Source organism: Lissotriton vulgaris, chromosome 7, assembly GCF_964263255.1.
Source record: "Lissotriton vulgaris chromosome 7, aLisVul1.2, whole genome shotgun sequence".
NCBI classification, from domain to species: Eukaryota; Metazoa; Chordata; class Amphibia; order Caudata; family Salamandridae; genus Lissotriton; species Lissotriton vulgaris.
This window is the reverse complement of record NC_141695.1, coordinates 692,054,331-692,081,336: the sequence shown is the minus strand read 5'-3', so window position 1 is coordinate 692,081,336 and position 27,006 is coordinate 692,054,331. Positions and strand designations below refer to the sequence as shown.

Genomic DNA, 27,006 nt, shown 5'->3' with positions numbered 1-27,006 from the left:
GTTGGCATATGTGATCAGGTCCAGAACAGGCAGTGACACCCATTAAGATGTATATCATTTAGAAACACTCACCATTCTTCCTTAAGGTAAATGAATGTGCTGTGTCTCCAAGCTTTATTAACTCGCCTGTAGATTCTGATCCTTCCACATCCCATGATGGAATTAGAATAGTGGAGGACTGTATTGAAGAACTAAAACAAAAAAATAAAAAAACAGTACTGTAACACAAACAACATGGTTATCAATGAGTATCAGCCTCCTTCAGACTTCGATGGCAGAGGTAAAGGGGTGCAGCATAGGGACACCTGTGGAAATACTGGATGGAGAAGCAGCAAGGGGACAGCAGGGGAGAGGAAAAACTGCAAGGGATACCTTGGAACATTACAGGGAGAGCTACATAAAAAGTTGACTGGGTGTGTTATCTGAAAGAGACCTCAAGAGGAGTGGAAACGTATATGGGCAACAGGGGCGAGGGGAGATTCAAAGAGTACTCAAGGGGGAAGGGTGAGATGCAAAAGGGCATCAATGGGTAGGGAAAAGCTGCATGGGGTTTTAAGAAAGGGGGAAGCTGAGAGAGGGTGCAGGAACGGAAGAGCTAAAAGGCTGCACCAGGAGAACAACCTTATGCGAGTAGGGAGTGGTGCCAGAAGGACAATGAGTGAAGGAGGGACAGATCCTTAAGACAAGGAAAGATACGGAGTGCAGTGAAGGGGAGAAATTTAAATGGAGTAAGGTTAGGAGCACAGATAATGGCCAAGATATAAGGCTAAGGGAATTATGAGGAAGGTACACCCATGAGAAGACCAACAGGCAATGGCAGAGTGGGTACTGCGAGAGCATGCTTGGATTACAATTGTGAAAGAGTAAAGATAGGATTTATGAGAGAGGCATGGGAACAGATGCACCATAAGGTTCAAGTTTGGAGCTGTGAGAAAATAATTAAAGGAACTGTTAGGTGGCATTAGCACACAAACATTGATCTTAGTGCTGATCAGGGACGTGATGGAGGGCGGGGGGGACTTTGTGCTCTCAAAGGCCTCCTCACCAGTACAATTTCCACAATCAGTTCTGCACTGTATCTCCTTGACAAGCAAAAAACATAGTGCACACTGATATGTGGTACAGTTATTTATTTTCTATTATTTATAGGGGTTAGGGATAACCTGAGTGAATGAAGACACTACCTTTTAAAAATGTTATATTGTTTAAAGTGTGGCAGGAATGAAAGAAGGGCAGGCGAGTCTTGAGTATGTTTTTGATTGGGTGTACAGCAGCACAGGAAAGGAAAAGATTATACTGTTTCGAGGTTGATGATGAGACTAAGACCTAAAGCATTTTGTCTTGGTTAGATAGTGGGTTTCTTTTCTACTGCTGTGGTGGAGTCTATAAAGAACAGGTTAATTCAAAGACGGAAAAATCAGTAGTGCAGAATGACTCTTCAGTTGTACTGTGGAGGGGAAAGGAATGAGTCCTGACCAGCACTCAACAGGGAAAGATACGTTTCTGAAGAGTACAGGTGCTGAGATAGCATAGAAGTGTGAGACCATGGTTGAACTAGCTGAAATATCCATTAAGCAAGGGTATAGTGAGGGGTAAGGCACAGATTAAACTGGAGCACAGCTTCATTGCGAAGGCAGTTTATGTGAGCCTAGGCCTAATTTGAGAAGATTTGTATTGTATGTTGAAGCAACTTAAACATTGGTGCTGAAGGGTCATTAAATATTGACATTTGATCAAGGAAGGTTAATTTAGGGCACAGACGAAATCTCAGGCTAAACACAAGCAAGCAAAAGCATGTTCAAATACGTTCTAGACAAGACATTAATGACGTGTGTAACCCTACAATACTTCAAAGACAGCAGCAGTAATGAGTAACCCATGCAAAGTTCTATGAGGTTTTCTGTAATGTACTGTGTAGGCGTTTCTCTTTGCAAACCTTTAAACTGTATACTTCTCCGATATGCCAGATCATGGCACAGGCACCACACAATATATAACACCTACCCTGTAGTTGATGGCACTTTCCGTACTGTTGCACATTCTTTCTGTCTTCTATCTGACTCCATCTGCAGCACTCTTTCCTGAACATCTTTGGAAGCCTGATCAACATCATCTGTTTGAAACATTGTACAGAAGTGCAGATATGGGATTTAAAAGAATGTGCTCAAGTGACATATTAATTTATTACGAAATAACCACCTTTGAGAAAATAAATTCTTCTAGACACTAGCAATCACTCCATAGATTTCAGATTTTTAATTCCTCTGCCATAGACCACAAACAATGCCATGATGAGCTTCAATGGTTGTACACAGCACTTGATATTACATTTCCTGTTTTGGTTAATTAAGTGAACAATAATCTGTGATATATATGTATATATACACATACACATACACATATACATACATATATACACACACACACACAAACACAGGCCTGATGCCAGTACGCCTTTCCTCCTCCCTTGGAGACGCAAAATCAGGAACGGACCAACCACACGGCAAGTTTTGCAAATTTAAGTGCTTTACTCCGTAAACAGCAGACATGACGCGTTTTGACCGGGAAGCCCGGTCGTGATCACATAACATGTGACCACACATGTGAATAAATATTGTTACATTCATTGAATGCTCCTCCCATCAAAATAATGGATGTGGAAAACAGACTTGATAAACTTCTTTTAGTTAGTATAGCGTAAATTTAGACCATATATCATTCAAAAACATATTATAAAAATATTTTTTAAAGTTATTCAATCCTGGTCTAAAAATACAATTTTCTCTGGTCCTTGTGATCGAATTAATGTATAAATATACATACGAAATAGTGGGCAAGTGCCCCTAAATCTCAATATTTTAATACTTAATTCCTAAATTACGATCACAAAGGTATCATAACCTCATGTTCAAGCTGATTTACCAACAAAAGGTGCTAAAAGGTTTGAAACAGTATAATCATTTATCAAAACAACTGTGCCTAGTGGAAAATTATAAATATATATGTATATATATATATATATCCACTCTATATGAAATTCAAAGACACACACTCCAAAACAAAAACAATCACTGAGGTGGGAGTCCCACTTTAACGTTACAAAAGTTCTCTCGGAGCATAACATGCCTGGAAGGCCTTACAACGGAGTTGCATTAGTAGCCTCACTATACCTCATTTCCAGCTCCTCCCGCTTTGTTGTTGTGTGTGCTTTTGCCTCCCCCCTCTAGTCTCCAGCTTCACTTCCCGTTTCCCTTAAGCCTCATAAGAGGTACTGGGAAGAAGAATGCAGAAAGGAGAATTCCAGTACCTCCATCCTCCGGCACTTAGGGAGCTGGGTGCAGGACAGTAGAGAGGAGGTCCCAAACTCACAATATTAGGAGGTAGTCAAATCTAGCTACTGGAAGTCCCAAGGATAATATGAACCAGCTAACCTGTTAAACAGGTGGTGAGACAGACCCAACTAGCAGTAACGGCATAGTGGATGGTTAAAGGATAATAGAGAGTGACTTAAAAAGAACAAGTAGGAGCATTTAATATGTACAAGCAAATAATGGAAACCAGAGCGGAAAAGTGGCGGTGTTCAAAGGGCGCCACCGAGTATGGCGAGTGGAGTATTTTATAGAATAGTGCTTTTGTTCATTGTTTGATTTTTAAAGCTTCAGGAAGTTTTTGACTTTGTGATAATGCCAGTAACTAAGATGAAATCGACAAGGAATATGCAGTCAAGTAATAAAGAGGTAATCAACACCAGGAGGAAGGTTATGGAGAAACCAATAGGTTCAAGGGAAGCCTCTACTTTAACTTTGATTTTTGAAGGATAACCTAGATCTTCTTAAAGAAAAGGTAGAAAGTGAGTTAGATTGTTCACCCTCTGTTTCATTGGTCTACTCTATAAGAAAGTTTGCATAAGAACACTTTGAGCCCAAAAGCATGGATGATCAACTTATTATCCAGGGAAGATTTGGACAAGAGTACAGAAAAACAATCAGCAATCTAATTCACTTTTGGATCCAGGTATTGATATTTTAGAGCTGCATCTACCCCAATCCCCCAATATGATGTTTACGGTGCAGAGTATTAGCAGTTAAAGTTAGGATCTGCATTTAATGAATTCGATACTGGAGAAGAGCATAGGAAATTTTGAAGAAGGGAAACATTCAGGAACAAGAAAAGCTGAGAAACAAAAGTAAAATAAGGTCATCCTTTATTCGATACTTGGGCATCTTCTTCGATGTCGGATGTTTGATTATTAATGGGAAAACCTTACAGGATGTATTTGAGACTTTAGTGTTCAATAAAAATGCAACAGAGACACGAACATGTCCATTTAAAGCAATAGCTTCAGCGTTAAAGAGAGAAAACTTCATGCATGCCCGTAGAAGCACACAAGAGCGATGTAAAAGGTATTCAGGAAAACTCAGTTCTGTGTTTCCTTATAGGCCAATGTCGAGGAGATTTTATCATCTATTAGAGAGGGCCAATCTGTATGCATGGCAATAGCTTAACAGAGCATAAAACAAGAAAATCTGTCACCAATTCCAAAAGAATAAAGAAAAACAAAGATTGAAGGAGAGGGAACCGGTTAGAGCACAACCATTAGTAGTAGCAACTGAAGTCTTAGATCGAGCAGAAAGCCAATTCGAAAAAAAGGAGACCTCAACAACTAACTCAAAGAGTCAAAGTCTGGAAAAGGAAGGGAATAATAGAGGATGGAGAAAAGTTAGTAAACACACTGAAAAATAAATATTTTAATTAATTTAGCTAAGGGAAAGATGCCAGAGTGTAAGGGATGATAAATCCACAAAAGCATCCCAAATGAATAAAGGAGTAGATAGAAATTCGAAGATAAGATCTCAGAAAGAATTAAAAAGGGACAAGCATTTGTGGATGTATGTTGTTATGCTTAGATTAGGTAAAAACAAGCAAAAATTGAGACCATTTTTCAAGACACATTTTATGGATCTTTTATAAACGTGCCCAAAGCAAATGGAACGGAACAGTCCTCGGGAGGTTTACAAAGCCTTGTCTCTACTCAGATCTTAAACGATGCAAGTCATTTAAACAAAATAAATGGGACTGGATGCAGGTTAAGTTACATCATAAGCCCACCCATAGTGATGTACTAATATAAGTGAATGTATATGATATTTTGTCGGAGAAGCTGTACAATCAGAGACAATTCAATGTGTTCAAGAATGATATTATGGATATCTTTCTGAATAGTTTTATTGTATGAATGAGGAATGTTAAGTCAAGAATGAATCCACAAATTAAATTTCAAATGGAGAATGATATATTATCAGTTTATCTGACACCCGACTCCCTCATCCCCCTGCTGTTCTTCTAGATTGACCAGCATCAAAGTACAATAGAAACATGCAAAATACTCTGAGAAACTGTGGGCTGGTATGCTTCAAAGGCTGCTTTTGAACCAATTCTCCAGCTTCTTAAACTTTGACCATGGGAAGTCCTATTGATTATGTTGTATATCTGCTTGATATTTTAGACTAATTTTATAATTCCAATCTGCTTGGTATTTTAGATTATTTTATAATTCCAAGACATTTACATAAATGGCTGAGACTACTACCTGTTGTGAATGTTACTAAAACTGGATATAAATCAGGAAGAAACAAAAATGTACATTTAATGCAGGTCAAATGTCACAAACTAGTGAATGTGAAGGTTGACAATCTTGGCCTGGAGTACATCAGTATAAATAGTTGGTATGTGGAAGTGGTGACTGAGACAGTGAAATGCTTGACAAAAGAACTTAAGAAAATTGAAAGATCCATAGGTGGGAAATTAAAAATGAAAGGAACAAACAAGGGTTGCTTTGATTCACATTATCAATCTCTGAAGTGCCAACTGAGGAATTTACAGAGTAAGAAAACAAGAAGCGAAGGGATGTTGGAGAAGATTCTGAGTTTAAGATCAGAATACAAGTGAGCAGTGAAAACGAGGGTCTTTTATAAAAACAACTTGACAACAAATGATATCAATAATATACTCGAGAGACCCAGTAAAAGTCTGGAAAACAGTGCAATTCAAGATGGGTAGGAGGTAAAATACTATAAATTGCATGGTTTCAGAAGACTCGAAAGAAAAGGTGGAGGAAGAGGTAAAAAACATGACTCCGCCTCCTAGTTGTAATATAGTAACTAAAAAGAGCCCATCCGTTATATGGGACCATCTTTCCACTTCTGGTGTTAGGTAGAAAACAGACTGTGTTCTTTAAATAACCCTCACCCACAGGGGTTCCCCTTGGCGGCATGCTTCATCATTGGGTTCTTCCTGTTCTGCTGCGAAACGGGGCATGCTGAAACCGACTGGTTACGTGGGAGTACTTTTGATTGTATACTAAAAAGGTTGAAGATACAAATAGGAGTGTGGGGGGGGGGGGGGTTAACTAGTGGAAAAAACTAAAAATACCTGGCTTAGTAGGAAGGAAAATGCTACTTACCAGTATGCATCTGTACTTGGCATGTAGAGCTGCAGAGTTGCACACTATGCATAGATTGCCACCTAGTGTTGGGCCCGGATGTTTGCAGTTTGTTTTGTAGAAAAGTCTTTGGAAGTCACGGGATAGGTGACTCCTCCTTTGGATGATACTGCCCATGGTCATCAGCTCCATCCCCAGATTGTTTTTCACCATTAGGGAAGTGATGGAGCTGTATAAGAGATAGTGATGTCCATGTGATATGTAACTAATTAAGATAATACTGGAACAGATAAAGGTTGCCTGGGAGGCGGGTGGGCGTGTGCAACTCTGCAGCTCTATATGCCAAGAACAGATGCATACTGGTAAGTAGCATTTTCCGTTCGAGGAATATGAGCTGCAGATTGCACACGATGCATAGATTACATAGCAGTTCCCACACCTAGCGGCGACCACCCGTATCTGTTGCAGTGGTTTGAAACAGATTTTTTAGTACAGCCTGGCCCACAGTGGCTTGTTGTTTAGTTTTCACATCTACACAGTAATGCTTTGTGAATGTGTGCGGTGTAGACCTGTGGCTGCTTTGCATATGTCATCTAGGGGAATGTTCCCTAAGAATGCCATTGAAGCCCCTATTTTCCTGGTAGAATGGTCTTTTGGTGGGATTGTTAATGTGCGTTTAGCTTTTTGATAACATATTTGTATACATTTAGCAATCCACCTAGCGATCCCTGACTTTGAAATGGGATTGCCTTTATATGGCGGTGAGAAAGATACAAAAAGTTGATTTGTCTTACGAAAGGTTTGTGTTCTTTCAATGTAGTACAGTAATGCTCTCTTGACATCTGAAGTGTGTAGAGCTCTTTCTGCGACTTTTTGAGGCTGCGAGAAAAATACGGGCAGCTCAACAGATTGATTTAGATGAAAAGGGGTAATGACTTTTGGAAGGAATTTCGGATTATTACGAAGAGCCACTTTGTTATGATGCATTTGCAGAAAGGGTTCCTGAATGGTAAATGCTTGTAGTTCACTAACCCTTCTGAGAGACGTAATGGCTACTAGGAAAGCTACTTTCCAGGTTAGAAATTGTAATTCACATTTATGTAATGGTTCGAAGGGAGGTCCCATTAACCTTGTGAGAACCACATTTAGATTCCACACTGGTGCGGGTGGAGTTCTGGGAGGAATTTTTCTTTTGAGTCCTTCCATGAAAGCTTTAATAGCTGGCACTCTATAAAGAGATAGATGCGGTCTATTTTGCAAGTATGCTGCAATAGCTGCAAGGTGTAACCTGATAGACGTGTAGGCTAAGTTACACTTTTGAAGGTGCAATAAATATCCAATGATGTGTTGAATAGACACATCTAAAGGATTAATTTGGTTGTTTTGTCAGTATATGACAAACCTTTTCCTCTTAGCAGCGTAACATGCTCTAGTGGTGGGGCGTCTAGCTTCTTTGATAACGTTCATACATTCAGGGGGGAAGGTTGAGGTAACCAAACTCTATGATCTCAGGAGCCAGATCGCTAGGTTGAGCTGAGCTGGGTCTGGGTGTCTGATCTCTACATGGTTCTGCGTTAATAGACGCGGAGATAGGTTTAGTTTTTGGTGTGGTACTACAGACATTTGCAGCAGCGTGGTGTACCACGATTGTCTGGCCCAAGTTGGAGCGATCAGGATGAGACCGTTAGGGAATGTTGCTGTAGTGTGCGTACCACTAATGGAAGTAGTGGGAGAGAAGGAAAAGCGTACGCAAATGGTTTTGACCAGTTCATCCATATTGCATTGCCTTTGGACAATGGGTGTGGGTATCTGGCGGCAAATTTGGGAATTTTGCATTTTCGTGGGTGGCAAAGAGGTCTATTTGAGGTTGTCCCCACATTTGAAAGAACGGATGAATAACTTGTGGATAAAGTTCCCATTCGTGGATTTGCTGAGTTTGTCGACTTAGCAAATCTGCCATGGGGTTTTGTACTCCTGGGGCGTGTTGGGCTAATAAGAAGATCTTTAGTGGTATAGCCCATCTCCATATCTGCTGTGCTAACAGAGAGCTGCAGAGAGTGTGTCCCTCCTTGTTTGTTTATGTAGTACATAGCTGTCATATTGTCTGTGAGGACTAGGACAGCTTTGCCTGACACTTGTGTTTGAAAAGCTTTTAGGGCTAGAAACACAGCTAGTAACTCTAGGTGGTGGTTGTGGAGTAGCTTTTGTTGCGGTGTCCACCTGCCTTGCGTGGTGTGATGCAGAAGGTGAGCTCCCCAGCCGGAGAGCGATGCGTCCGCTGTAAAGACTAATTGAGGAACTGGCTCTAGAAACGGTCGCCCTTTGGAAAGACTTTTGGTGTTCCACCATTGAAGAGAACGACGAGTCCGACCGTCTACCAACACTTGGTCTGTTAGTTGACCTTGAGCCTGGTTCCATTGGCGTGCTAGGCACTCTTGAAGTGGACGCATTTGCAATCTTGCGTGAGGAACTACGAATATGCAAGATGCCATCATTCCTATGAGCTGCATGAACATTCGAGCTGGTAGTGAGTGTTGCGGCTTGAATTTTGTTAGAAGAGTTTGTACGCTTGTTATCCTTGCTGGAGAGGGATAGGCTAGTGTTAACTGGGTGTTTATTGTAGCGCTGAGATACTGTTGTATATGTGAGGGTTGTAGATGCGACTTGGTGTGATTTACTGTGAATCCCAAGTCGTGAAGCAGTTGAATGGTAGTGTGAAGTGTGTTGTACACACTGGCTGTATGAGCTGGCTTTTATGAGCCAGTCGTCCAGATATGGGAAGACATGAATGTGCTGTCTTCTTAAGTGTGCTGCTACCACTGCTAGGCATTTGGTAAACACCCTTGGCGCTGTTGTGACTCCGAATGGGAGCACTTTGAACTGGTAGTGCTGCCCGTCTAGCACAAATCTGAGATATTGTCTGTGCGCTGCGTGGATGGGAATATGGAAGTATGCGTCCTTGAGATCTAGAGTGGCAAGGAAGTCTTTTAGTACCAGTAGTGGAAGGATCTGTTGAAGTGTGACCATATGGAAATGGTCCGACTGAATGTAAATGTTTAGAGGTCTGAGGTCTAGGATGGGTCTTAGACATCCGTCCTTTTTTGGTATTAGGAAATACAGTGAGTATACTTCTTTGTTTTCCTGGTGCTTTGGAACTATTTCTATTGCATTTTTCTGCAGGAGGGATCTTACCTCTTGTCTGAGCAATGTTAAATGTTCCTGTGACATTGGACGCTGCTTGAGTGGTATGTTTGGGGGGTAGATTGTAGTTCCAGACAGTAACCCGATTGAATAATTTGTAACACCCACCTGTCTGATGTGATGTTTTCCCAGGCTGGCAGGTACTGTTGGAGTCTTCCCCCAACAGGAGTGGAGTGGGGCGGGGGAAGAAGTCATTGGGCAAGGGTGGAGGTAGAGAGGGAATTGTTATTTTTACCTCTGCCCTTGTTATTGTTACCCCTGTACCCACCCCTTTGGTAGCCCTTGCTGTAAGTGGATTGTGTGGGGTCGTTGTATGAGGCAGAGTCTGTGTCTGAGGAATACCCTCCGGTGGCACCTCTATAGGATGAGCGACGAAATGAACGTCTGGGAGCCTGGGACTGCAGGGCTCCCATAGATTTGGCGGTGTCTGTATCTTTTTTCATTTTTTCAAGATATACATCCACATTGGGTCCAAATAGGTGTTGCTCATCGAAAGGTTGATTCAGAATGGCACTTTGTACCTCAGGTTTGAATCCAGATATGCGTAGCCAAGCGTGTCTGCGTAGTAAGACGCTGGTGTTAACTGCTCTAGACGCAGTATCAGCTGCGTCAATGGCACATCTGATGGAGGTATTTGTAATGTTTTTACCCTCTTGGATGAGTTCATGTGCCCTATCCCTGTACTCATCAGGGAGGTGTCTCATTATTGACTCTAATTCGTCATAGCGTGCTCTATCATATCTGGCTAGCAATGCTTGTGTGTTGGCCTTACGCCAGGTGTTTGCTGCTTGAGACGCAGTTCTCTTCCCTGATGCGTCCAGTAACTTAGACTCTTTATCTGGTGGGGCAGCATCACCTGTTTGCGAGTTAGCTCTCTTGCATGCGTTGGAAACTACAAGTGAGTCTACTGGTACTGGCCCCTTAATGTATGCTGGGTCTGAAGGGGCGGTTTTATATTTCTTCTTTATACGAGGATTAATGATTCTAGTTCTGACTGGATCTTTAAAGACTTCAGCAGCGTGTTTAATTACTCCTTTGAGCATTGGTAAGATGGATGCGGACCTTTGTGCGTTATCAAACGTATCCATCAGGAAGTCGTCTACAGGGTCTGTATGTATGTCTACCCCATGATATTGTGCAGCCCTGTGTATTAATTCGTTAAACTCTATAGTGTCTTCAGGTGGGGAAGGCCGTGAGGGGTATAAGTCATCCTGAGGGACATTTGGGACGTCTGGAGTGGTGTAATCATCCCATGGGTCAGGTGATCCTGCAGGTGTGTCTGGATCAGTCTTGTTACCCCCCATATCATCGGAACTATCATCCCTGATGGGAGGATGCTTGGGAATGCGGAGGTATGGGAGAGTGTGGTGATGACATAGGTGAAGGGGAAGGCGGTCTTAAAGGCAAGGTAGCCATGTCCTTCTTTGCGTGCAGAGCTGGAGCTGGTTTGTCCAGTGGTCGCTTCTTTGAGGCCAAAATCAACTGTCCAGTTATTGTGTCCCTAGCTAGAGTCTTTTGGGCAGGGTCTGGATAATATAAGTCCTCTGCCGGAGGCCGAGCTTTTGGTGCTGTGGAAGGTTTCGGCACCGAAGCGGCTTGCTTTGGTTTTTTGACAATGTCCTTTGTCAGGGAAGCAGGAGTCTTTCTCAGCTCAGAATGTTTTATTTGGCTCCAAATGTTTTTTAAGGTTCCGAAGGTTTTTTCTGGTCGGTGTTGTTTTCGGATCCAGTTGTTTCTTTGTATCCAATGCTTTTTTCGGTTCCAGTGGTTTTCTGGAATCCGAAGCTTTTTTTGGTTCAGACCTGGGTTTCGGCGCCGATGGTTGGACGTCGGCGTAGCCGGGGTCGATGTCTTTTTCGGAGCGGGTTAAGTTGGCGCCGGCACCATGCGAAGGCTGACTCGAGCCAGAGTCGCCTGAAGGCTTAATTGGCTTCTTTGCCGGGCACGAAGGGGGGCAGTAGAAGCGGAGTGTCAGTGTGCAACCTAGCCCAAGAGCTAGGGTGTAACCTGGGCCTTCTTTGGGTGTGTTGAGGAAGGGTCGGGGTCGACGGTCATACTTACGACCCGTTGCGCTGGAGTGATGTCCTCGACATCTGAATCTTCTTCATGTTCGGAAAAGCTGTCTACGTCTTGATGTTCTGGGACGTTGACGCCTTCCTCAAAGAGGTCGGCCGGAATGGAGGTTGAAGATCGAGCCATTGTTCTTCTCGCTCTTCGGTCCCGGACAGTCTTTTTGGAGCGGAAAGAGGCACAAGCTGAGCAGTCCTTTACCTCGTGCTCCGGAGGAAGGCAGAGGTTACACACCTCGTGAAGGTCGGTGTGGGGAAACTTCGACCCACATTGAGGACACTTTTTGAAGGGCATCCTTGCCATGAGCTGGAGTTGAGGTCTAGTTAGGCCCGAAGGCCGTCGACGACGACCGGAATCGAAGTAGTCGACGTTGAAGAATAGCGTCGAGTGGATAAGTGTTCGAAACTTATTTTCTGAAAGTTGGTGAGGATTGCGCGCCGAAGGAATTCGGTTTCAACACGGAGCACTGGAAACACATCCGAGCCCGGTGGTGGAAAAAAACAATCTAGGGATGGAGCCGATGACCATGCGCAGTATCATCCAAAGGAGGAGTCACCTATCCCGTGACTTCCAAAGACTTTTCTACAAAACAAACTGCAAACATCCGGGCTCAACACTAGGTGGCAATCTATGCATATTGTGCAATCTGCAGCTCATATGCCTCGAACATAAATTGTATTCTTGCCTCTATCCGGTATGAATAAAAATTGGGGAAACATTTGAAAGTCATGGAATTATGTTCATGAATTTCTATGGTCTACATGTTTCAAGCCCTACCCCAAGGCTTTTCTTCAGGACCAAGGACTACTTCCTGATACCACTCCTGTCAAAAAAACTAAATTCTGGGTGCACTCTGAATTGAATTAGTCGATAACAAATATACAGTACCCACTTGGTAAAATGTCTAAGATATTGAAGAAGCCAAAAATGGGGCCATAGGAGCCCAAAACGGGGGTAAGGGATGTCTTTGGTCAAACATTCATCAATGCTACTCCCTTACTTTGGGAGATAGCCCGCCTGTGGTTCTGATGGCTTCAGAAGAGGCATGGATATACTACTTGGCAGATATCTATAGCAAAGGGAATAATTAGACTGTCTGACAAAGGTAGGATTATAATGGAGAAATATTAAGTAGGTTTTCTAACAAAACGTTGATTTTTTTTACGGACCTTGCATTCTCAAGAGCAGATGGATCAGACAACCTTACAGCAATAATAATAAAAACCAATTGTGATTGGTGGGCTCAGTTCGTTCTTGTTGTATTTAAGTCAAAAACATTAATTGTGGTGGTTTCAGGAAGCTGGAAAGAGGCTATCATAAAACCGATACATAATAAGCAAAAGTCCTCTATTTCAAAGAATTATACACTAATAAGCCTTATGGATGCATGGGCAAGGATGTATGCACAGCTTACACTCCATAGGTTAAAGAAATTAAGATTAAGAAAAGGATTTACCTGCAATAGAACACAGTGGTTTTAAGAAAGCCCACTCAACAGTGAACCACTGCTTAAGTCTATGGTCAATAGCCCGTAAGTGGACAAGATAAAGGGCAACTTATTTTATTGTTATGTCGACTTCCAAGCATCATTACACTAGGCTAATAGGGAGATACTGTGGGATACAGGGGTGTGGAATTCCTATAGCCTGATGCCCAGGACATATTGTTTTGTTTTAAGGACAACATGTTTTCATGTTTATTTTGTCCTTAGGACAACTAGGCCCAACACCCTGCAGAACAAACCCTCGGCAGCCAGCTTACAGCGCCACATTATGGATCAGTGAAGGGTATTGCCAGCAGTTATGGTAATATTTGTATCCATATGTTAATGCTGCTCAAACTCGTATTTGTGGTTCATTAATGCAAAACATTTTTATTAGGCTGAGCGTTCGGAGGAAATACTTTTAGCTTGCATTGCGCTACGGGCAGTGGTTCCGGTATTGAAATGTGTACAACCATTTGCAAACTTAAACAATATGAGGCTACTTATAATGCTTCCAGAACATCCTCCGATTAGATGCAATATACTTTTACCAATATACTTATCTGCTCAAAATCAGCAAACAATAGAGGAAGATGGAGGCTATATAGCATTTATCAATTAGTCAATCAATCACATAATTTGTATAGCGCGCTACTCACCCGGTGGGTCTTAAGGCGCTGGGGAGGGGCGGGGGGTCAGTTACTGCTCGAAAAGCCAGGTCTTGAGTGGCTTCCTGAAGGAGAAGTGGTCCTGGGTCAGTCGGAGGTGGATGGGGAGGGAGTTCCATGTCTTGGCTGCCAGGTAGGAGAAGGATCTTTCTCCGGCGGTGGCTCTGCGGTTGCGTGGTATGGCGGCGAGGGCGAAGCTGGTCGATCGTAGCTGGCGGGTGGGTGTGTAGAAAGTCAGGCGGTTGTTGAGGTACTTGGGGCCCAGGTCGTGGAGAGCCTTATGTGCGTGGGTGAGGAGCCTGAACGTGATACTCTTGCTGACGGGGAGCCAGTGCAGGTCTCTCAGGTGGCAGGAGATGTGGCAGTGTCGGGGGATGTCCAGGACGAGTCGTGCAGAGGCGTTCTGGAGTCTTTTCTGTAGTTTGGTTCCAGCGTAGAGGGTGTTTCCGTAGTCCAGTCAGCTGGTGACGAGTGCCTGGGTGACGGTCTTTCTGGTTCCCTGGGGGATCCATCGGAAGATCTTACGGAGCATGCGCAGGGTGTTAAAGCATGATGACGAGACGGCGTTGACTTGTCTGGTCATCGAGAGGGTGGAGTCTAGGATGAAGCCTATTATTCAGTGTGATGTTTTTAAAGTTCTATTTAGAATCTTTTAATGTGGTTCTACTTTGAAGGAGTAAATAAAAGTAAATGCATAATGCTAGCCTCCTTAATCTTTAATAAAATGTATTTATTTATTTCGAATTTGTATTGCGCATGGCTTCCCCAGCAATGGGGCGTCCCAGCGTGACCAGAGACCAAAAGCAGGGAGCATAGGCGTGAAACAGAGTGTTAGACAGCAACAACTGGGAAAAGCCAGGTTTTTATGGCTTTTCGAAACGCCAAATGATTTGGAATAGCTCTGATGGGAGCTGGAAGTGAGTTCCACAGTTTTGCCGCCAAGCAGCGGAATGAACACCACAGGCTCTCCAGATTCGGGGGGGGTGCAGACCAGCGCTAGGTCGGCAGATCTCAACAAACGCCCCGACACATAGGGCTCCAACAGATTAGATAGCCCTGATGGTGCCTGGCGAGTCAAGATCTTGTGCGATATGTACAGCGCCTTGAACTGAATGCGCTTTTCGACAGGCAACCAATGAAGTTTGGGAAGCACATGCGCGAAGGAGCAGGATCTGGGTAGTGCAACCAAAATGCGGGCCGCCGCATTCTGGACCCTCTGCAGGCACTTGATGCTGGCCTTATTGGCGCCCTGATAGAGGGAGTTACCATAGTCCAATCAGGACAAGATTGACGCCTGGACAATGGTCTGACACACCTCAGGAGGGAAAAAACAAGCACAGGTTTAAGGCCTCACAGGAGCCCAAAAATAGAACCCTACGACGGCTTTTGATGGAGTATCGAGGGTCAAACTATTGTCGAACCACACACCAACGTTTTTTTTTTATATATATATATATATATATATATATATATATAACATTTTTATCGGTATTTCAGAGACAAAAAAAAAGGAAACCAGCACAAAAGACATTGGCAGCAATTGGCGACATGGGAAATATAGACATCATACAAAAATCATTGTAAGGAAACGGGTGACATAGAGCGCCCCTAGTACACAGTAACTGTTCGGATCCACATTTCATGGAGTCAGGAGACCCACCAGAGTCAAACAGTCTTACATATTCGTCCCTGTCCGGGGTTATTACAGCCCAGCCCTTCCAGAGCAATCTATCCGTCTAAATTACAATGTATTAGGAGTGGGTGTTCTGCAAAATGTCATAAAGGTCCTCAGTCAGATCCTCCCCTTGTGTATGTATGTCTGCATCCTCCTCCTCCATAGTGTCTTGTGAGTACCTTTTTTCGTTAAACAGTGACCAGAAGTTCTTCGGTCTATTACGAGGGGGCAATTAGTCGCTATATAGTTCAGTTTGTGTGCTACAGTAAATCATCTTCTTGGTCCATTGGGATATGTAGGGACCTGGCCACGCATCCATGCAAGCGCTACACACCTCTTAGCTAGGAGACAGGCCATATCAACCAATCTCCTGTGTACCTGACTCAAAGGCTTAGAATAACCCAATACGGGTTCAACGTTAATTGCATTATCCCATTCACCTACTCGTATACTTTGCACCAGAACGGGTAGACATCCGGGCACGACCAGGCAACATGTAAAAAGTCCGCCACCTGCGCTCTGCATCTCTCACAATTAGGGCTTGCCCGTAATCCATATCTATGAAGCCTGGCCAGAGTATAATAAATCCTGTTCAGGTATTTAAAATGTATTAGCCTATGTCAGCCATTAAGAGAAATTCTCCTCCACCTGGAGCAGCGATATTGCCATTTCTCTTCTGATAGATCAGTATTCAGGTCTTTTTGCCATGCCAGGTCGGGGCTTAGCGTAGTCAGTTGTCCTCTCTAAGAGGGCTATGTGGTATAAATTGGTTCTCAATTTAGCCGGGTCTTAGCATTAATGACATAGTCAAAAGCCACAACCACCGGGGGCTTTTCCATGTCCTCCCCTAATAGATCCCTAAGCTCATGCCTCACTCTGTGGAACTGGATGCGCGATATTAACGGGTAGGAGACATCCTCAGTCTCTATCTCTCCCCAAGTACGCGCGACGCCCTCCGAAAACAAGTCACCTATGGGGCGTATATTCAGTGTGCCCATCGACGCCAGCACCTCCTTGTCCATACATGGAGGCAACCATAAACACCAGGCGATTGAGGCCTTCGGGGCATACAGTAGGCTGCACGCCTGAGCATCCATCATATGATTCCATGTGCGAGTAATTACATTCAGTAAATCCAAGATACCCGTACGTCGATCCGGAGGCCGAGCAAACAACGGGGGCAAAGGAACCAGATCGGCAACTATTGACTCAATGCGTAAATGTGGAGTGTCCACTGGGCCAGTGGTAGGCATGTGCACTTTGCGCAGCACGGTAATAAAGTTCTAGATCTGGGGCGTTCAATCCGCCCGCTGCATAAGGACGTATCCGAATTCTCCACGCCACCCTATGCTGCTTCCAAGCCCAAGCTAATCGGATCATTAACGAGTGAAGCTGTTGGAAGAAGAGAGTCGACAGTACCATGGGGATATTGCTAAACAAGAATAGGAAGCACGGCAACACAATCATTTTTATAAGGGAGATTCGTCCCAGCATCGACAGCGGCATAGTGACCCACTTTTCAATGTCCTCCTCCAGTTTGGAGACGGCCACCCCATAGTTCTCACGTAGAACTATCTCCGAGTCCATATGCAGACGGATCCCTAGATATCGTACCACGTCAGTAGTCCACTGAAAAGGGTATTCCGGGTCAAATCTCTTCGTAGCCGGCGTGAGAGGGAACATAAGGGATTTGCTCCAATTTACATGGATGCCCGAAAGAGCTAAATAGGACCACTTCGCGCAGCACCACCGCTAAGTGCACCTCCGGATCTCTAACATATAAGAGGGTATCGTCCGCCTACGTGGATACAATCAAATTGTATGTGGTGAAACGTATACCCCTGTGCCCATGGTATTCACGTAGAGCGCAAGCAAGAGGTTCGGACACCAGTGCACAGAGAGAATAGGGGAAAGAGGACATCCTTGCCTCATGCCCCTGCCAATCTGTATGTGATCTGTGGTTAGCGATCCAATCCGTATTCGGGCCGTAGGAGAAGTGTTCAACGTGGCTAAGAGCTGAAGAAACAGCTCTTCCCACACCCACCTGGCTTAGGACATGTCTCAGAAAAGGCCACTCGACAGAGTCGAAGGCCTTTCCCATGTCCAGAAAGACCACAACAGCTGGAACCTCTGGGCGTGTGTGCTGAAACGCAGCAAATACTGTCCTGAGATTATACGTGAGATTGCGAATGGGAACAAATCCCGCCTGTTCTGGAGCAACCATCAAAGTCACCATGGGGCTGAGACGGTTTGAAAACAATTTGGTGAATGTCTTCGCATCCATGTTCAATAACGACAGAGGGCGGAATGAGTAGCAGTCCCGCGGAGTCTTTCCTGGCTTAAGAATAGCCACCAAGATCGCCTCTCGCATAGTGGGCGGCATAGTGCCCGATTCTGCCATATCTTTAAATAGTGTGAGTAATCGAGGAATCAGGAGTTCTGCAAACGCCTTGTAAAAGGCAACAGTAAGGCCGTCGCTCCCCGGCGCACTCCCCGCCCGCATAGCGGATAATGCCCATACGATCTCCTCACGCTCAATCGGGCATACCTGGAATTCACGATGCAAGTTAGAAAGCCAGGGCAGCTCAATGTGGGAAAGATGATCAAGAATGCGTTCCTCCGGGACAGGGCCTCGGGAGGCATACAGGGCCGCATAGTACTCGCGAAATCTTTCCACGACCAGCCATCCGAAAGCGGCTCGTCCGTCGGGGAGGACCTCGTATCCGGGATAGATTCTCTGCCTCTGCGCTGTTTAGCCGAATGCGCGAGCACCGTTCCAGGGCGCTCCCCTTCACCGTAGCATCTAGCTGTGGCAAACTTTCCTAAGTGTTTAACTTCCGAGTCGGCCTCCTCATGGTATTCCCTCATTGTCTGTGCGAGCTCCTGTGCAAGGGTTTCGCTACAATCCTGCAAACGCCTGTCTTCCAGCTCTTTTAATTTATTCTCTAAAGTCTGTAACCGGCCTCGGATTGATTTAAGAACCCCCGAATGTTTAGATATGGTGACCCTCTGATATACACCTTAAAGGCCTCCCAGATGGTCTGGAATGAGTCCACAGTGCCCACGTTAGTGTAAAAAAACATCTCAATGGCTGCAGCTAACTCCTCCCTAAAGGGGCCGTCTAGCAAGGAGTAAGTGGGAAAACGCCAAGCAAATGGCGGAATGCGTTCGCCGGGGCAGAACCGTCAGCAACAAGGGTGAATGATCAGAGTATGTACGTGGCAAAATAGTGCAAGCCTTAACTTTATGAGTTAAATGTGCTGAGTCTAGCCAGTAGTCTATCCTAGTATGTATGTTATGTGGAGCTGAATAGTGCGTATATCCCCCCAGAGTGGGGTGTTGATGTCTTCACACGTCCCACAAGTCCAGTCGTGTCATTGACCACTCTAGCACCATAGCAGAAGCAGAGGGGCGACGCTCGGGGCCGTCAGATCTGTCTGTGTTGGGTTGTCTTGTCAACTTAAAATCACCCCCCCAGAGAACACCTGTAGGAAGGTGGATATCGGACTATGGTTACCCCCAACTTTTTTTGCCTGGTGTTTTGCTGGTTTTTCGACTTAGTTGACCTGGGACCCTGCTATTCAGGGCCCCAGGCCTACTGCTCTCTCTGTAAAATGGATTCCATGTACCTTAGGTACATATCTAATTGGATACTGAGTCTCCTTATCAGTCCCTGTACAGTGTACCTTAGGTACCCAGGGCATAGGTGTACCCAGGGCCTACCAGGGGCTGCAGCATGTATTATGCCACCCCTGGCTGGCCATCCAAATCTGACACAACTGGCTGCCGACAGCTGTAATCACCCCTTGCTTTAAATATAGTATACCTATATCTAACTCTAAAATGGACACATGTATTCCTATCAGTCACTCCTATGGCAGGCCTTAACAATCCTGGAGGCAGAGTGCTTGGAATTATGTGAGATGGTGCTCTGGCATGAGCTGAGCCCGTTTGCAGCTTGCCGAACCAAGTCCTAATAGCTGTTCCATGATAACGCCTACCATATACTCTTAAGTGCATTATAATCCTCGCGGTTATTTGCTATCTTTGGTATCGCTTTATCAAAACATGTCGAGTAAGGTGTCATACGAATTGGAATACTAACCCCTCGCCAATTCTGGCGACGGGGTTAGCATTCCACCCTTCTAGAGGGACACGACATGTATGTAACTGTGAATCCCGGTTAAAGTTAACTCGAGCCTCAGCATCACAAAATGGATGCTGCCACCACAGACACAAGTCTGACCTCCTGCTGCTGGGAGTCCTTCCAGCGAGGAGAGCTTGGACAAAGGGTTTCCTGTCAGGGGCGGTGCTAGCACCATCCCAGACAGGGTTTTGTGTATCCCAGGTAGGCAGGGCTGAGAGGAAGGTGACTGCAAGTGGCACCCCGGTGCTCACTATGCATCTGCCGGTTTGAACCAGTTCCAGGGGCACACCAGCCCCTGAGCTGGGGAAAGTACGGACAAGGGAGAGGGGTGTAACCACCCCCTTCCTGGTCCCATCCATGGGCAGGATCTAGTCGCGTGCCAGCCCCTTTCTTTAGTATAAAAAGGTAGGAGCGGGCCCCCTTCCCAAATTAGATAATTCTGAATCTCCTGACTTTCCACGAAAGAATTCTTGAACCTTTCTGAAGACTCTCCCTTGTGGCTAAGGAGTAGCCACCCTGCACCAGCGGGCACCATCTAAGCGCATGCGGTTTGCTGTAAGTCCATCCTCCGGATCAAGACTGTCCAGCTCAACAAGACCCGGATTCCGCCATCTCTGACCTCTACCTGCATCATCAGCCCAGCTGAGATTCGTGGGTGTGACGAGACCCGAGGGACCGGCCATCTTCAGAACCTGCACGACGCTTATCCAGCACGACCGCCGAGGGATCCTCGAGTGAGTGCTTTGGGGTTTGAGAAGCCCTAACCCTGAGCAGCTCCAGCACCGAAGTCCAGCCCCCCAGCATCCACGAGATCTGCGTGGGGCCCTTCTGCTCTTTGCTGCTCACCGCGTTGTCCGGCTACTTGCCTGCTGGCTTGTGGCCCTCCTGACGACGAACCACAACACTTCCATCGCTGGTCTGGTTGCTCCAGACTGTCCCTTGCTCCCCTCCAACAGAGGTGCACCCCGGACCCTCCTGGTCCACTCCAGACGCCATCCCGCGTGAGAGTGCACACTCTGCACCCGATCTCCCTAGGCCTCCTGCTCCTAACCTGAAGGTTCTGTAGTGTAGTCCTAGCGATCCTAAAGCCTCTTGATCGAGTTACTTACCTGCTAGTATTTCACATTCCACTTTTGTAGTATATGGTTTTTCGTGCCCCTCGGGCATTTGTGTAAATTGTGCAACTTGAAGTATTTTCTTAAGAGTTTTGTAATGTGCTTAGCTCCCTGACTCAAAGAGATCAGGGTAGACTTGTTATAAATAAATATCCTTTTATTTTCATAACAACTTGTGTGGTGTCCTTTCACTTGGTGTTCAAGGGGTATATGTGATGGTATAACAGCTGGCTTAACACGCCCTCTAGAGTTTAGCCTAAAGACTGCTCTTGTCCATGCTACTAGGATAGCTGGTCTATAAGGTTGACTTACAACCAATCATCAATAAGGGTCGTTTGGAATGATACATAGTGATCACTAGAATAGTGAGCACTGCATATCAGGCCAACTTCTCACAACACCTCCCCCAGAGTGTGCTAGGATCTTGGCTACTAAATCTGTATAAAAGGCAGGGTAATCATATTTAGGACCGTAGGTGTTTACTATGCATATCTCCATACCCTTCCCGCAGCATTTAGTGATCGTGTACTGACCATCCCCGTCAGTCTCCAGTGGAATCATCTTCAGCAGTGACTTCGGGTTCACCCACGTAAGGACCCCCTTGGCATGCGATGTAAATCCCGCAGCATGTATGTTGCCCATGAAGCCCCGATATCACAGGATGTGACTATCTGGACGCAGGTGAGTCTCCTGTAGGAGTGCAATATCAACACCATGTCTCGAAAGGTATTGTAGGACCTTCCTATGGTCATTAAGACCCCGGACATTCCATATCACCAACGTCAATGTGTCCAACGAGTCCCCTGGTAAAGTCCTCCCGCCCGCAACTGTTGCTGTATGTGTCTCCACAGTGTAGTCTGAACATATGTCCTCATGCCGTGTCTAATCGCTTCAGTGCCTGACAACACATGAAACCCTTCCTCAAACTGCAAACAATCCCCCCATCCCAAACGTCACAGCAGTGGGCCACCCCTCCCCCTTCCCCACACCCACCCACGCCTGCCCAACCCCAACTAGGCCGCAATCATCCCCTCACCCCGACAGAGCCTCCCCCCCCATCCCATCCCTAAAACCCTACAGACAAAAGGTGGAAAACAAACCCTCCTTCCAAGTACAGTGGAATTCACGCAGGGGCGTAGGTAACCAACAAATAAAAACCAACTCTATACAGAACAAAAGGAGTAGTTTCTTACCTGTAACTCCAGTTCTGTAGTAGGGGTATCTCTGTTACAGTCATAATCTAGTGAATAGTCCCGCCCATGTGCATGGACCCCGGAACAATCAAAAAAAATTAAGCTGTCTTCATTGCAGTCCTGCATAGACACTTAAGAGAAAATTAAAGACAATAATGAAGCCTGTACCTACAAGGCTACACTGTCCAGTACTTCAACTAGAAATGCCAAGGATATTCCTAACACATTTAACACAATCTGTCAAGTTTCCCCCCTTTAGAGAAACTTGCCTCCCCTCACCAAATCCTTGAAATGATAGCAGGAAAGGAATAGACAAACAAGCCTCCATAGGCTGCCATTATGTGTCTGGAAAAGGGATACTGTGCCTTTAAGGAACTCTCTAGAGACCCTCGGAATCCCAGCATGCACAGCCCACTACTTTTACTTTCAGTTCTTTTTGAAGGTGCATAAAGCAAGGCCTGCAGCATACATAACAGTACCATTTTCTCCACCGGGGAGGAGGGCGGGCACTTATGACTATAACAGAGATACCCCTACTACAGAACTGGAGTTACAGGTAAGAAACTACTCCTTCTGTAGTAGGGGATCTCTGTGTATAGTCATAATCTAGTGAATAGAATTGCAAGCCCAACCAAAAAAAAAAAACGGCGGTGGAGAAAAATAGACAACACCACTATTGTGCGAATAGATTCCGCAACGAAGCCTGCCCAACCTGAGCATTTGCTCTGGCATTAGAATCCAAACAGTAATGCTTAGCAAAGGTGTGGACCGACTTCCAAGTGGCTGCTCTGCAGATCTCTGCAATGGGAACATTTCAAAGCAAAGCTGTTGTAGCTGCTTTGCCCCTGGTAGAATGAGCCTTAGGCTTACCCCCTAAGGTCTTATTCGCTTTCTGATAACAGAGCTAGATACACGACACAATCCACCTAGAGATGGACTGTTTTGAAGTAGCTAGACCAGTCCTGACCGACCCATAGTTGACAAACAATTGGTCGGACCTACGAATACCCTTGGTCTTATGCAGATAGAATTTCAACACCCTTCGGACATCCAGGCAATGAAGAGACCGTTCCGCTGGAGTGGAAGGATTCTGGAAAAATTTTGTTATAGTTATAGTCTGATTCACATGAAAATCAGAAATCACCTTGGGAAGGAACTTAGGGTGAGTACGCATTACAACCTTAGCAGCATAAAATGCAGTATAAGGTTCCTGGCAACACAATGCCTGAATTTCATTCACCCTGCGGGCCGATGTAATGGCCACGAGGAACGCCACCTTCCAAGACAGGTGCTGCAGTGAAGCCTTATGAATAGGCTCGAAAGGTTCCTTCATCAGCCTGGACAGCACCACATTCAGTTCCCACATTCAGTTCCCACGAAGGCGAAGGAAGCCGAACAGGAGGCAACACCTTCTTCAACCCTTCCAAAAAAACCTTAATCACAGGAATCTGGAAGAAGGATGCCTGCGCAGGGCATTTCCTGTAAGCAGTCAATGCAGCCAGGTGAACCTTAATGGCATGGAAATTAAGTCCAGACTAAGCTAGATGCAGAAGGTATGGAAGGAACATCCTCCTTGCAGGTCGTCGGATCATAGTTCTTAGACATGCACCAGATGCCGAATCTCTTCCACTTGTAAGCATAAGAAGTCCTAGTAGACGGCCTCTTAGCCTCTTTCAATATGTCTATGCAATCCTCAGGAAGATTCAAGTGGCCATATTGCACTATCTCAGGAGCCATGCCGCCAAACTCAACGATGAGAGGTTTGGGTGCACCATCTGCCCCCGAACTTAGTGAGAAGGTCCTGCCGACACGGCAGCCGCCAATGAGGCAGGATCGACAAGTGAAGCAGGTCTGAACAACCACTGTCTGGGCCGTTCTGGAGCAATGAGGATCATCCGCCCCCGGGACCGGGCCAGCTTGATGAGCACCGCCGGAATCAGGGGAATGGGTGGGAAAGCGTACAGAAAGCTGTTTGACCAGCTGATCCATAACGCGTTCCCCAGAGTCCCCGGCTTGTAATACCTCGAGGCGAAGTCGCGGCATTTGCTGTTTTCGGCGGTGGCGAACAGATCCACTTCTGGAGTGCTCCACATGGCGAAGATGTTGTTGAGCACCTCGTTGTTTATGACCCACTCGTGGTTTTCGTGAAGCAACCTCCTGAGGGCGTCCGCCTGAACATTCTGCACACCAGGCAGATGTCGCTGTTATCGTCAGTCCTCTGGCTAACAGCCAGTGCCAGATCGCCTGCGCTTCCTGTGACAGTGCGGGCGATCTCGAACCCCCCTGCTTGAGGAGGTAATACATCGTGGTCGTATTGTCCGTCTGTACAACCAAGGAGTTGGCCTGGATGGACGGATGAAAGGCTTTCAGTGCCAAGTGAACAGCTCTGAGTTCCAGGAAATTGATGTGATACGTGGACTCTGCCGGAGACCACGTTCCCTGGATCTGTAGATGGTCTGAATGCACCCCCCCAGCCCAGGAGAGATGCATCCGTCACAATAGTCTGAGTCGGGATGTCCTTGTGGAAAGGAACCCCTCTGAGGAGATTCTCTGCCAAGCACCACCATCTCAGGGACTGTTGGGCGTGAAGAGACAACTGGATCCAATCGTCCCAACACCCTTTCCTCTGGTCCCACTGGTCCTCCAAACATTCCTGTAGCGGCCTCATGTGTAGGCGCATGTGCGGATTGAGGAAGATACAAGAGGCCATCGATCCCAGTAGAGAAGACACCGTCCTCACTGTTGTAGATAGAGCAGCTATAAGAGCCTGAGCCTTCCGAAGGATGGATAAGCGTCATGAGAGCCTGAGCCTTCCGAAGGATGGATAAGCGTCTCTCCTCCGGAGACACGCTTGCCGACAGCGTATTGATGGAGGCTCCCAAGTACTGCAGGCAATGTACAGGGATCGGGACAGACTTGGACAGATTTATGTGCAACCCCAGTAGGTTCAGCAGGACGGCCATCCTGTTGAAGTGCAATTGCCATTCCTGGAAGGTGGAGGCTTTGATCAACCAATCGTCCAGGTACGGGAAGACAAACACCTTGTTCTTTCTCAGGTGCGCTGCCACCACAGCCATGCATTTCGAAAAAGTCCTGGGTGCAGACTTCAGTCCAAACGGTAGTACTGTGTACTGATAGTGATTGGTGCAGACGAGGAAATGCAGGAACTTCCGTGGTTTCTGTGCAATAGGCACATGGAAGTATGCATCTTGCAGGTCTATCGCGCACAGCCAGTCTCCTCTGCAGCTGAGGATAAATCTGGTGCAAAGACAGCATACAAAACTTTTCCCTGCGAATCCACTTGTTTGCCGGTCGCAAATCCAGAATGGGTCTGAACTCGTTCTTTTACTTCTTCTGTACTAGAAAGAAGCGTGAATAAAGACCCTTTCCCCTTTGAGACAGAGGGACGTCTTCTATCGCCCTTTTTCTTAACAGGGTATCGGCCTCCGCCTGGAGCTCGCGTAGTTGGAACTGCGAGCCAACCGGTGGAATCGCTGGAGCCGGGCTGGTGAAACGAAGACTGTAGCCATTGCAAAAAATATTCAGCACCCACTGGTCCTGAGTAATGTTTCTCCACTCTGCCAGGTAATGTTGAATGCTTCCCCCCAAAGGAGCGGGAAAGGATGAATGGGAAGTAGCAGCTCAGGGCCTAGACCCAGCCGGGCCTTTGGTCGTGGAGGAAGACTGTTGACCACTTCGGCCCCTCTGGCGCTTTTGGAACGGTTTCCGCTGGAACTGCTGCTATTGTTGCTGTCCAGCCTGCAGACCTTGCCCTCTGCCTTGCGCCCCATACCGCCTCTGGAACGGGCGAAAAGTCTTTTTCTGTTCCTTAGGCTTTTCCAACCCGACAGCCGTCAGGGTTTCCGCCTCGACCTTCATGCGGGCCATCTCGTCGTCCGCATGTTTCCCGAAGAGGGTCTCGCCCGAAAAGGGTAGGTTGGCACTCTCTGCTGCGCCTCAGGCTTCAAGGATGTAAGACGTAACAGGCGTGGCACCTCAGGTTAACCCCATGGCAGTACCCGTGGGCTGCCAAGAGGGAGGAATCCGCAGCCGCGCTTATCACCTGGTTGGAGACCAGCATTCCTTCAGCGAGGAGCTCTTAGAAATCTTCCCGTTTTTCCCGGGGAAGGTGTTCGGAGAACTGTTGGAGGGACTCCCACAGAGCCTGATCGTAACGCCCCAACAGTGCTGAGGCACTTGCGGCCTTCATTGAGGCGGAGGCCGTCCCGCAAACCTTCCTGCCTGCCGAATCCATCCAGCGGCTCTCCTTGTCCGGAGGCACCGTCGATGACGGGGTGTGGGCGTGCTGTTTTCTTGCTGCCGTCACAATTACTGAGTCAGGCGCGGGATCCAAACGAAGAAAAGCTGGGTCCAAGTCAGGAGCCTTATATGTCTTCTGTAGCCTTGAAGGTGCCGATCTCGTAGCCGCAGGGGTGAGGAACAGTTCCATGGCAGGTTCCACCAGCCCAGGCACCAAGGGCAGCAACGGGCGCGATAACTGATTCTTGTGCAGAGTCTCGAAGATGACGGAAGTCAATGGCGCGGGCACAGTGAGCGTGATGCCCAGCTTAGTCGCCCCTCGCAGCAACACGTCCTGGAAGGAGACTATGTCGTCTACTAGAGACAGCCTCGTCCGAGGGGAGTCCGACAGGGTAGGTGAATAGTCCCTGGCACTGGATGAATCCGTGTGGCGGGACCTCGACCGGTCCCTCCTGTGGCGCCGTCTGGACCTCGTAGAAGAGCGACGGTGACTCCTTGATCTATCGCTCTGTCTAGAACGAGATCTCGACCTCCGCGGCATCGGACGGTCCACGGGCCGTAGCGGAGGGAGCTGTGGAGGCCGAAACGGGAGCCTAGGTTGTGGCGGCCCCGTAGGTGGCGTCGAGAGATGTGGCAACAAGACCGACCTCGGCGGAGGTGGTGGTGGTGGTGTAGGAGGAAGAGGACGATGTGGAGGAACAGGCGGTGGAGGAGGCGTCCGGTTACGTGGAGGAGGGTCCTTGGGTAACGGA

The 27,006-nt window shown here is 46.5% G+C and overlaps 1 protein-coding gene across 1 annotated transcript in view; it reads right to left on the bottom strand.

Moving 5' to 3' along the window:
• CEP95 (centrosomal protein 95) overlaps nucleotides 1–27,006 on the bottom strand; it is a 622,972-nt gene that overhangs the window by 433,207 nt on the left and 162,759 nt on the right. The window contains exons 5-6 of the mRNA XM_086930924.1: nucleotides 2,005–2,113; nucleotides 73–191 (exon numbers count right to left, since the gene is read on the bottom strand). Coding sequence (XP_086787050.1) covers nucleotides 73–191; nucleotides 2,005–2,113 — 228 coding nt within the window. The remainder of the gene's footprint in view (nucleotides 1–72; nucleotides 192–2,004; nucleotides 2,114–27,006) is intronic.